The 11,810-nt window shown below is 32.7% G+C and overlaps 1 protein-coding gene across 2 annotated transcripts; it reads left to right on the top strand.

Moving 5' to 3' along the window:
- The first annotated feature begins 2,639 nt into the window (after positions 1-2,639).
- On the top strand, positions 2,640-11,371 carry LOC111407796 (probable protein S-acyltransferase 17). 2 transcript variants are annotated; one of them, XM_023037474.1, is made up of 10 exons: positions 2,640-2,971; positions 3,084-3,177; positions 5,469-5,563; positions 5,648-5,815; positions 5,902-5,974; positions 6,091-6,143; positions 6,505-6,596; positions 6,688-6,740; positions 7,327-7,452; positions 10,565-11,371. In XM_023037474.1, exons 1-10 carry the CDS (start codon positions 2,823-2,825, stop codon positions 10,838-10,840), a joined length of 1,179 nt encoding a protein of 392 aa, XP_022893242.1. In that variant the 5' UTR covers positions 2,640-2,822; the 3' UTR covers positions 10,841-11,371. The 2 variants fall into 2 exon arrangements, with proteins under 2 accessions (XP_022893242.1, XP_022893243.1); XM_023037475.1 differs by lacking the exon at positions 3,084-3,177 and having other exon boundaries at positions 2,853-2,971.
- The last annotated feature ends 439 nt before the right edge of the window (positions 11,372-11,810 follow it).

The following is an 11,810-nucleotide window of genomic DNA, read 5'->3' on the forward strand; positions in this document are numbered from 1 at the left end:
TCGTCTTCCAACTTTTTTTTGGCAATTGATACAAATTTTATTTTCAAATTGTAACAAATTTTGTCCTTTTAATTAACAATTTTCATGAAAAATAAAGTCAAATGAATATCAAAAGATCCAAAATTTCAATATTTTCTAGGCCGAAAATTATACCAATCAAACACATTTTATTGACAATTCTCAATAAAATAAGTTATAGGCAATTCAATTCCCTAAAATTCATTTTCTTTCCACTCAAATTCCATTTTTGCAATCAAACGGATCCTAATATTGAAAAAAAAAAAAAAAAAATCTTCTTCCATGGTTTCCTCTTATAGATTTGACAAAACCCACAAGCATAGCGTACTACACACCACCAAAACTTTCATTATAATGGCAAAATCCTCCCCAACACGAAAAAGTATTAATTGGTTTCTATCTTAAACATCAAAAGTTCGAGGTTTTTGTTTTTAAAATCCAAATCTCATAAAATCCAAAAAAGCAGAAACATTAAGAAAAATAATAAAAAATGAAAATCTTTAAAACACACACACACGAAGAAGTGGTGTGTGTTTGTATATATACACTTACAGCTATTGTAAATGGCGAACTTAAGGAAGGTCTCGCCTTTTTTATTATTTTTTTTAATTTAAAAAAATTAGAAAATTTTGCGTGGGCCATTGACCCCCTTGCCCTTGTGTGCCTCCGCCCTTGGCTGTGGGAGACCGACGACTATTTTAGGTGATTGAAGATGGCGATCGTCGTGGGCAATTCAGGTGAAAAAAATTGAGAGTTGAGAGAGAGATTCAGTTCTGCATTTTGCTTTCAAGTGAGTTCACCCAAAAAAATCAATTTTTTGATTGTTATTTCATTATCCAGACCGTCATTTTTTATTATTTATTTCACAAGTAGAATCCACTTTCTCTCCAACGGTCAAAAAATCAATTTTCAAAATTCCTACCAATCAAACCCTATGTTTGTGTTATAAATTTTTTTTATTTTATTATTATTTTTTAATGGATTGGGTCAAGTGGTTTGTACAAATTTTGACGGGCAAACCACAAAAATCTATAGTTTGGATTTGTTTTGTTGACCCACTTTTGGAAGAAGTAAATATTCAATGTATGAATTCATATTTATACTTTTCAAATAGATAGTATAGATAATGTGTCAATTTCCATTTGCTAACATAATTTAAAATTATTATATGAACAATTTTGTTTCTGATGGAATTTGAAATTGTCATTGAGGGTATTTTGGTCTAAATTTTAGCAAAATAGATATGGAACAAATTTTAGATATTTTTGCAAATGATCATGTAAAATGGACATTTAGGACCCGTTTGGTACACATTAATATAAAAATGAGAATGAAAAATATAGTCGTTACGGACTCCACACAAGAGATAGAAAGTCAAATATAGTGGTTTAATGTGATAAATAAATGTCATATTTTTTATTTTAATGGACAAATAATGAGACCAAACGGGGACTTATTGTAATTTTTTCGTATTGGTAGATGGGCAGACAATTCAAACCAATTTCTAGAATGGTTACATTTCTAATTTGACTTTTCCTCCTTTTCTTCAAGGATAAGATAAGACCCCTTCACCCCCTGTGATAGGTGTTGGGAGACAAAAGTTCTTCCTTCAATATTTGCATAACTTTAATATTTTATATTTCACTCGTCACTTTATCTCACTCCTCTTAAAAATAGACGATTAAAATAGCATGAAAAATAAAATTTTTAAATTTTCAAACTATCTATTCTAAAGTGACATCAAATGCAAAATAAAGTTACGATTGCTAGACAACAATCATGAATCTAGATTTAGGGCCTGTTTGTTTTTGCTTCTTCTGTGGATTTTGTGCAAAAAAAAAAAAAAAAAAAAAAAAAAAAGAGCCGTTGAAGTGAGAGGATCAATAAAAGATGATGGCTGCATTTGATTTTCAACAAGCAAAAAATCAATTTTTGGGTTTCAAAAATCCATCCGAAATAGAGGCTTATAGTTTAGGAAAATAATTAAAGTTCAATGACTCTTTGTAAATAACATTGAAAGTTTAGTGAGTATTTATGGAAATTTTAAAGCTTAGTAATAAGGATCGTGCTACATATACCGAATTTTTTTACCTAATTCTATACCTACTATTCACAATAAGAAGTGGAGGCAACAACTCGGCATTATTTAATACACGCGAGGCCTGCGTGTTATGTGAGGGGGGAGACATGGTTCAGTAGTCCCCCTTCTGTACATACATTTTAATCCTAGTGATAATTAGAAAATAACGTTGAAAGTTGACTAACCATTGAGTTTATTTGTAGGAATGGCAAAATGCCCCTCGCATCAAAAATTAGGGCCCCGTTTGGTAGTGCTTTTTTACCCTAAAAAATTAATTATTTTTATCATTATTTCATTTTAATCGTCATTTTTTACTTCTTCATTCACACGTGATTCCCACTTTTCCTCCTAATAATCAAAAAATTAATTTTCAAAATCACTATCCAATGGCTATGGGTTAGTAATGAAAAACATGGTCTTCTGACTCTTCTCCATGACTATAAATTTTAAATTTATATTATGTTTTTAAATTGAATCATATTTGAAAAAAAATAAAAAATAAAAAATGTTAATAGAGTGAAAACGAGATTTTCATCCGGTCTTCAAAATAACATTTCTTTGGTCTCCAGATCCACACCATACATATGCATCATACATACATGCGTCGGAATATACAGACAGCGTCTTCTGCAAATTACGTATTGGCGGATTTGCAATATATGAAATTGACTACAATCACCATAAAGTTCACTTACAATTTACCCAAAAGAATTACCTTTAATCCATGGAAGTGCAGTGGCTTCTGGTGTGCCACGGCCTGGTGACGCTTTTGGTGCTGGTATCGTTCCTCTGCGGTAATTGGCCCATTTTCCAGGGCACATTCATTCAGCGTATCCACTTTTTTCTCACATTCGGGGCCTATGATTATTTCCGGTAAAAACCCTTTTCCCCCCCATTTCTGGGGGGTTATTTGATGTTTCTGCCAATTAGTTAGTATTTTCGAATTTAATGTGGTAATTAATCTGTATTAATTGATGTATTATAGGCGATTTATTCATTTTGTGTGTGGGTCTAGAGGCAGTAATGCCGTAAACTCAGTTGAATACTATTTTTGCGACCGGCCTAATCCCATTTTACAGGTACACCCTTTTGTTTACCAACCCTCTTTAGTGTAATAGTATTACATTGCCATTTCTTTCTTCCTTTTTTTAATCAATAATTGTCTTATGGTTATTCTCTGTGTGTTTTAGTATGGAAAGGTAGTACATGAGATTCCGTGAGTGTAATTCTTGATTCTTCTAATCACTCCTTATTTATATGGGTAATGTTCATGTGTTCTAGTTCAGGCTCTTTTGTTTGTGAATAGTTGGAAATTGGTGTTGAATCCAGATGTCTTTGCTATCAAAATCTGTTCATCAACATATAAAGAATCAAGTCATTAAATTGATCCCTATATTACTACATTACTGATTTAACAATTAATGTCGTCGAAGTGCCATGTCTGAATTCCATCCGACACCTAGCAAATTCCGTCAGGTGGGAATAACGATGAGTAACCATTTGAATACTTGTTTAACTTATCTTTAGGTTACTACTTAATCAATTAACAAATAAGGTTACCAATTGCTCACTCATCTATTCAAACTATTACCCATCCATATCCGGAGTTAAAATTATGTGGTGCACCCCATGAATAGCTAATTTTTTTTATTTTTTTTAAACATGGAATATATACCTTAGATCATGGATACAAATGTTCTTAAGGTGGTCATATATTGGTATGCATATCCTTAGTTATAGGCATTCGTATTAATATTATGGGTATAGGTACCATACCATGACTGCTTAGGGTCACATCACACTATTTCTATTGTAATGACTTTCTTGACGTTACTTTGAAAAAAAAAAAAAAAAAAAAGATTTTTTTATCTATGTTATTATCTTTCCATCTTACAATAATTTATATTTAAATAATTTTTGTCGTGAAAATATAATGAAACAACGGAGATAAATGTTTTGCGCCATTGGGACAGATACCTTAAGATGTGTGTAAAGGTGAAAATAAAGTTTACGTGGGTATTAATACTTTTGGTAGAAAAGCACGAATTGTTTTGAGTAGCTTGAGTTCGTGTCTTGGAATCTTTGAGAATTTGTGTTTTTGTAACTTATGAGTGAGCAATGAGTAAACTTCCATTTTTTTTTTTTTTTTCATTTAGTGGTTAAGGAGCAACCTATGGATAAGATTAATGAGCATTCATTTAATTAACTTAACAATTTAATGTCGTAAACGTGCCAGATCTAATTTCCGTCAGACAAATGGCGATTTCCGTCAAGTGGGAATAACGGATTTCACTTGAGTGATGGATGGATATCCGTCTAAATAAGATAAGTGAGAAATGGGTAATATTTTTTTATTCAGTGAATAAGTAGTAACCAATGAATAAATTTAATGACCATTCGTTTAATTAACCCATATAGAATCACAACTCGTACCTTTCGATACCAAGTGCGAAGGGAGAGCAAGAGTTGAGGATGAAGATTCTAAAATGTCAACTAACTGAGAGCATAAGTTAAGATTTTTAAGAAATATTAATGATAACAATGTATCATTAGTAGATGTACAGAACATTAGCTCTTGAACAAATTGAAATATTAGGAGTTTTCAAAAATATAGTTGGTGAAACCCCGGTATTGTACTGCTTTTTGTAGACTCGCAAGGAACAATGTAGACATTTGGACGAGTGCCTATATTTGATTTGTAAATCCAAAATATTAGTTGTTTGACAAACACAATGTAAGCAAACTTATCCATACTAATTTTGAAGTAGCTACATAAATCCCCTTCTTCCATTTTGCTCTAAAGAGTTGTATCCATAGTTCAGATGACTTTAGTACTTGGAATGCTGAATAGTTAATCATCTTCCTCACCTCAAATGCTCTCTGTACCTCAAGAGGTAAAGAATTGTAGGGATTTATTTCAATTCCTTGTCATGTTGTTAGGTTTGGTCTGGACGGGATCCCCTGATCACTCGTGTGATAAAAGAGGAGAAAGTGTTTATTAAACCAAGTGATTTTTGTCTATAAAAATATTTCAGTATCATAAATAGATTGTGTGTGGTTACTAGAATGCAGTGCCATATCCTACTTAACCATTGCTTTTCGACTACTGTGACAACTCTCAAAACTTTAAGCTGAAAAGCATGTTAGAAAATGTAGCTAAACAAGAAAGGACAAGTATAATCACATTATTCAAAAATCAATTTGCCAAAGATTCCCAGATAGGATTAGGTTTTTTGGCATTAATCTGGATTCCAAGTAGGAAGATGATGCTGGGGAAAAAATGAACATTCTTATTCTTTTCTTGTTTCTTCATTTTTTAAACTTTTCTATAGAATAATATTTCGTTATCCTCTTTTCCTCCTGAATGCAGATAATGTATTTGGGTATAATTGGAGCTACCTATTACTTAATTGCAACATCATCCTTCAGCTACATTCCTGGATACTACTTAAGTGGACAGCACAGGTGTTAATAGTATTCTTAAGGCTGATGTTTGTGTACTGATATATTGTATGTGTACAAATTTTCTTGATCTTCACATAATTGCAGGTTCATGAGCTTCTTGGCAGTTGGCGTCGGTATTCTACTCTTCCTATTGACTAGCTTTTCGGACCCAGGAACGGTGACTTCTGCAAATGTCCCTCAATATCTTTCTGCTTATCCTTATGACAACATTATCTTCTCAGAGAAAGAATGTTCTACTTGCAGGATCTCAAAGTAAGTTCATTGTTCTTGTTCGGACTTTTGAAACTTGTCCGAGAAAATGCTGATTAGATCTAATATTTCCTCCTTCCCTCATTCAGGCCCGCTAGGTCAAAGCACTGCAGCATATGTAATCGCTGTGTTGCTCGGTTTGACCATCATTGTGGATGGATGGTTTGTTTAATAATCTTTTTACTTACCCTCCTTGATGAAAGTTCGGATACCTTTGGGCTCTGTTATCAGAGATTGTCAGTTGTTTAAAGATTTTTTTCTCTTGATCTCCGTTGCAGAACAATTGCATTGGGGAGAGAAACACCAGATACTTCATGGCTTTTATTCTTTGGTGAGTGATGAACTGAATAACATTTTGGTTAGAACCAGGAAAAGTGTAGTTTTAGATCTTGCTAGTCTTTTAGAATTTTCTTTGTCATGTTTAATAATTTTTATGAATATTTTTTTGTCAATGAATGAAGGTATATGAATGTTTCATCAGTGTGCACTACACAATTCTGTAGTGTAATTTGTCTACTTAGATTTTCAGTTGCAGTGATAACTATCAATGCTTCTTTCGCATCTGCTATTTTGTCAAAAGTGATTCTCTATAGATGAAAATGTAGGGAAATGCAAGTTTGATGTTCTGTGCTTATAAGACTTCTCTTTCCAGATCTGGATTCTTCTTCAAATGTTTCTTAAAACTCATGCAGGCATTTCCTTATCTGCATTTATGGAGTAGTAGCCCTTGCATTGATTCTTGCTGGTAGGCTGAAAGAATTAAAAGTAATCTACATTCTAACAGGTGCAATACGTGTATCCTGACATTTTGTTGTTGGTTCTTGAGTTTTTTTCTAAAAATTGGAGGAAACTTCTCTAATTCTATTTTGTTGCAGAGTATTATGGCATCGAAAATTCTTTTAGGGCTTTGGCTCCGCAAGTTGTACAGGTAAGTGAATGTTATTTTACATCTTGCCACAACTATGGTACATAAACAATCCAATATGCATGCCAAACTTGAATGATCCACCAATGAGCTTTTCCAGGCTGGGGCTTAAGTGGCTCTTTGCTTTTTGCATCCCTATAGATGGTTCTTTTAGAAGAAAATGCCAGCAATCCATTTGCATATCTTGATAATGGGATCCGTTTTCCCATTGTTGCCAACTTGTTCTAACCTAATTCGAGTAAAATCATAGGAAGGCCCAAAGATCTTCCGATGTCTGTTCTCAAATTGTAAAGTTAATGAGATAAATTTCAATGTGCTATGTAGTTTGGTAAAACGAGTCAGTAATGGACATTTAGTGGTGAAAAATTATCTTCTTTAACATTATGGTTGAATGTGGAGAACCTATAGAACCGATAGCCTTTGTTATAGGTAGTGGGAATCAACTTCATCCTTTTTCTCTATTTTTACTTGAGTGATCCGCAAATTTTTCTTAATTGAGATTATTTCGTTCCTTTTAATAACAAGTGGAAATTTTGTTATGTTCTCACCCTTTATATCACTCTATTGATAGTTCTTTGTTTTATGACAGTGGTTGTTGGGCGCGTACAACACACAAATACTTATTATGATGTTTTTAGCCTTAGTTTCTCTGCTGTTAGCTGGATTCTTCACATACCATGCCAAACTCTGTCTTACAAACACTACCACAAATGAGGTATATTTCTTTCGGGTTTCCATTGTATGCAGTTTAGCCTGTGTTTGACTCTCTTTAAATTAAAACTCTTTATCTCTACTTATTTTCAGCCACACCTTCACTAAATAAAATATTTTACACATAAACCAAAATTTTTTCCCTACTCTTTAGTCACACATTCTTCAAAAAATTACTATTCAATACATCATTTTCTCCCAATTTCTCTTTATAACGGCCATCAAACAGGGGCTTAGTTTATCCATTGCCCTGTGATGAGAACTATGCACTTGCACAGCACCTGCACTGTGTGTTCCTGATTGTTGTGCCCCACTGGCGCAACAAGAATAAATATATTTGAATAGGAAAACTAAAATGATCTTGGTGGTGTATCATCAACAATAAATATAAGGTAATGCTTGGCCTTTCAAATTTATTACATTCCTATCAATTGATTATGAACTAACCCGATTAAAGTACAATTCATGTTCTGAAGTTTAATGTTAAATGACTAAATTCCATAATAATCAATAAAATTCCCTTGAATTTATCATAAATAAAATTTTCTAAAGTTTGTTTCCAATTGGAGAATTAATAATTCTACTGAGTATCATTAACTTTGAGAAAAATCCTTTAAAAATTTTTGTTATAAGAGTTGATAACATCATTTGAAGTGACATATAGTTACAGTATGCAAAAAGTAAAGTTCTTTGTACATTAAAGATTATTATTATTATTTTTTTCCAAAAATGTGGATAATGTAAATATATGCAAACATTGCTTGTATATTTCTTTAGTATTGTAGATTCCCATCATTATTAATTTATCACGAGTTTTATTGGAAAATATTAGTTAAATGCTGCGAAAAGGGATAACGGGGGAAACTGTATATTACAAATATACTTTTTTCTTATCGCTAACTTAGCCTCCATATGGCAAATTTATAAATGTTAAATAAAGAGAATTAGAGGAAAAGTATTGGGTTCCACATATTGTGTGGATAATAATGATTAGTGGTTATAAATCTGTTATTTAAATTAATGTTTGATTTTAATTGAATTTTTAAACCGTTTATAAATTTTTATTGATGCTTTCTTAGATAAAAGTCGTGATAAACTGGTAACGATAGAAATCCACCAAATTAAAGAAAAATAGTGTTTCATGACATTTTGATTATAATTAAAAATCATGCATGGACCAACATTCAAGGGATATTGGACAAATAATCAAATGAAATCTTGTATATAAACCAGTGAGTACTGGAGCTCACGTCACTTATTGTGTAAAGTAACCAGTTGCTATCACCTATCAGTCTTTTTTTTTTTTTAAGAGATTTGACTCAAAAAGTTCTGATGTTTTTTCCAAATAGTTGGAGGTTAACACATGGTCCATACTGTAAACAACTGTAAGATTCGGAAACAATAATTAAAGGGAAACTGCATAATGTAAGTAACACATGCTTTATTGCTAATTACGTATTTGGTAACTTAAAGAAGTTGGAAAGATTCATTATCAGACTGGTAGTAGGACTAAAGAACTCTGCTATGAGCTTCATTTTAGTCCAATTAATTGGCTCCTTCGTTCTAAAATTCTAATCTCTCTATTTGACTAAAATTCATTGAGAAAATATAAGTCGTCATCACTCTTATTTTTCACTTTTGCAGTGTTGGTTGGCTTCATTTGATTAGTAAATAACCTATTTTTAGGTTGATGACTAACACTTTCTCTTCAGTAATGGCTACCGTGGTTTATTTTCTTTTGCAAAAATGGAAAACTGGAACAATAACGAAAAATTGGATGGCGTATGAGGTAGTTAAGATGATATTACTGTGAAGAATTTCTTTTGTTCGTCAAACTGTACAGATGCTTATTAAAGTATAGGACTAACACAACACTACTAACACGATAAGCCATATCCTCGATAATCTTATGGTGTACATAAATTCTTTTTCCCCATTCTACTCTATCTAAGCTACCTATACTAAAGATCAAATGAAATCAAATATTTTGCTATCACCTGACACCATTGTAATGTTAGTCTACCTCTCCTTCCTTTAGCCCATTCTACTTGGATTATTTTACTGTTGTAAATGGGAGTTTTGTTTAGTTCTAACGTGTTTCAAATATGTTAAGCCCATAATTTGCCCTTGATTGGTTCCACCTTCATTGTTGGTATAAATCATCATTTTTTATTTTTTCCTTTCTAATATGTTAGAATCCATCTTAACATGTTCACTTTTACTGTAACAAACAATTTTGTACTATTATTATCCAATACTCATTACCAAAGCATAGTTTTTCCATTGGTAATTCCTTGGAATTTCATTTTAACTTGGAAGATATCTTGTGGTCACATAGAACTCCTGTAACCTTCTCTATTTCGTCTAATCAACGCTAAATTTATGCATTATATTATCTCAAGTCTATGTTCCTCAATTAATCATAAATACCTAAAAGAAACACTATTTGTGAAATAAGAGGCTCTATTTTAACTCATCATTATTATTCCTCCAATACTCCCAAAAAGACATTACTCGTCTTACATCTTAGTTCTACTTGAATTGAAGACCGTTAATTCCATAGATTATTTCCCATATTAACATGCAAACTTCCGGGAAAGTAGAATGATGTTTTTAAAATGCCATTTTATAACCAAGGAAAAGGATGTTTCAACATATAACTTCTGTAAAGTGTAGGAAAATTTGAGGTGTATGTTACTTGGATACCTGAAGGGTTTACTGTATTCAATTCCTTGAGGCTTTACTACGCAAATTGGAAATTCTAGCTACCTACTGCACAAATTTTTTATTTAATCAATTTCAAGAATATGTGCAGTACTTTTCCTGGTTTATATTCCATCTAGATACCAGGGAGAAAGAAAGAACTTTTGTATCAGAATTCCCCATGCAAAACAAAAATGAGAACTGTGAAAATTGAAATCAATTTATATAGAACAATCAGTAGAAATAATTATATTTCTGGCTCTTTCTCGTACTGTTACCGGTTTGATGATGCATATAGCAGTTATCTGTATCCGTCTGTTATGTGTGCTATATCATAGACACTTCTTAGCATCTATAATAGAGTACTTGAGCCAGCAGTGTTTTAACTTAATTTTTTCTATATCAAAATGCAGTCTTTTAAGTGGCAAGAACACTTGAGCTGGCAGAGGAAGGTGAGCGAGGCAAAGGCAAGTGCAGAAGCTCTAAAAGCAAGTTTAGATGAACTAGGTCAAGAAAGGAAGCCTCAAGAAAGCAAATGGAAGTCCTTCTTCAGAAGATCTCGTCTGGAAGAATTGGAAGTTGTTAAGAATAATGTGTATGATCGAGGATTTCTAAACAATATCCACGAGGTTATCTTTCCTCTCTCTACAAGGAGATCGTTTTGGGCAAATAAATCAAAGTCGGGTTAAGTTTTTCCTCATGATCCTTGACTCAATTTATGCCCAGCGATCATGGCTTCAAGGAGGAAAATCAAATAGAAAGCTGAGTAATTATCTTGAACATTATCCAGTTCATAGCAAGAGCATTCCAATACAAATGGTCCCTCCTATTGCTCGGATGGAGCAGATAGTTGGTATACTTTCAGTTGAAGGAACTTTGATCTCATCTGCACCTTTCTCCTTGGGGCAATGTGGGACTCTGGTTTTCCGAGGATGTAAATTCATAGTTGTGTAAACTTGTAACTGGACGGTGGTATACTCATCCATACATTTGCAATTCTTGATTCTGCTACTGCTGAAGGCTTGCCTGAATTTTTGTTGTGGATGTGCTGGGAGTGTAATTTTACATGGTTTTTTGTCTTATTAAAAACTTGCTTCTTATTCCTGATTGGGACTGTAATGAGTATTTTCTATTCCAGTGCAACAAAAACACCTTCGAGGAAAATTATGATGAAGGTGTATAGGTGCACTATTTCACGGTGGGGATTGCAAATTTCCTTATATTTCCCTCGTTTCTTTTGTTGAAGACTAGCAAGACGAACAATCCTTCCAAGAATTATTTGATCTCTGGTTACTCATGATTATATCTTGGTTCAATTTTAGCCAAGGGAGCGAATGAGATTGGATACTCAACTAGTCCTAATGGTGAACAATGATGCTAGGTGGCTGTACAGATGGACCTATACATTGTTGTACTTACCTTCTAGAGATGTTTGTTTTATATCCAAAAACTGCTCAACAATAGTTGAACAAGTGGAGAATGTAGGGATAAACCAGAAAAGTTTGGATAGTCAAATATAAGCGTTGAGACTTTTGTTTGTGTGACTAAATGTATATGCTTGATGCAAAAACAATAATGTTAAGTATGCATTCGGCCAAGCTCAATGACAAAAAACCGTTTAATGTGAAATCATAAATAACTTGGTAATGCACAAATTTT

This window comes from Olea europaea, chromosome 13, assembly GCF_002742605.1.
Source record: "Olea europaea var. sylvestris chromosome 13, O_europaea_v1, whole genome shotgun sequence".
Classification (NCBI taxonomy): domain Eukaryota; kingdom Viridiplantae; phylum Streptophyta; class Magnoliopsida; order Lamiales; family Oleaceae; genus Olea; species Olea europaea.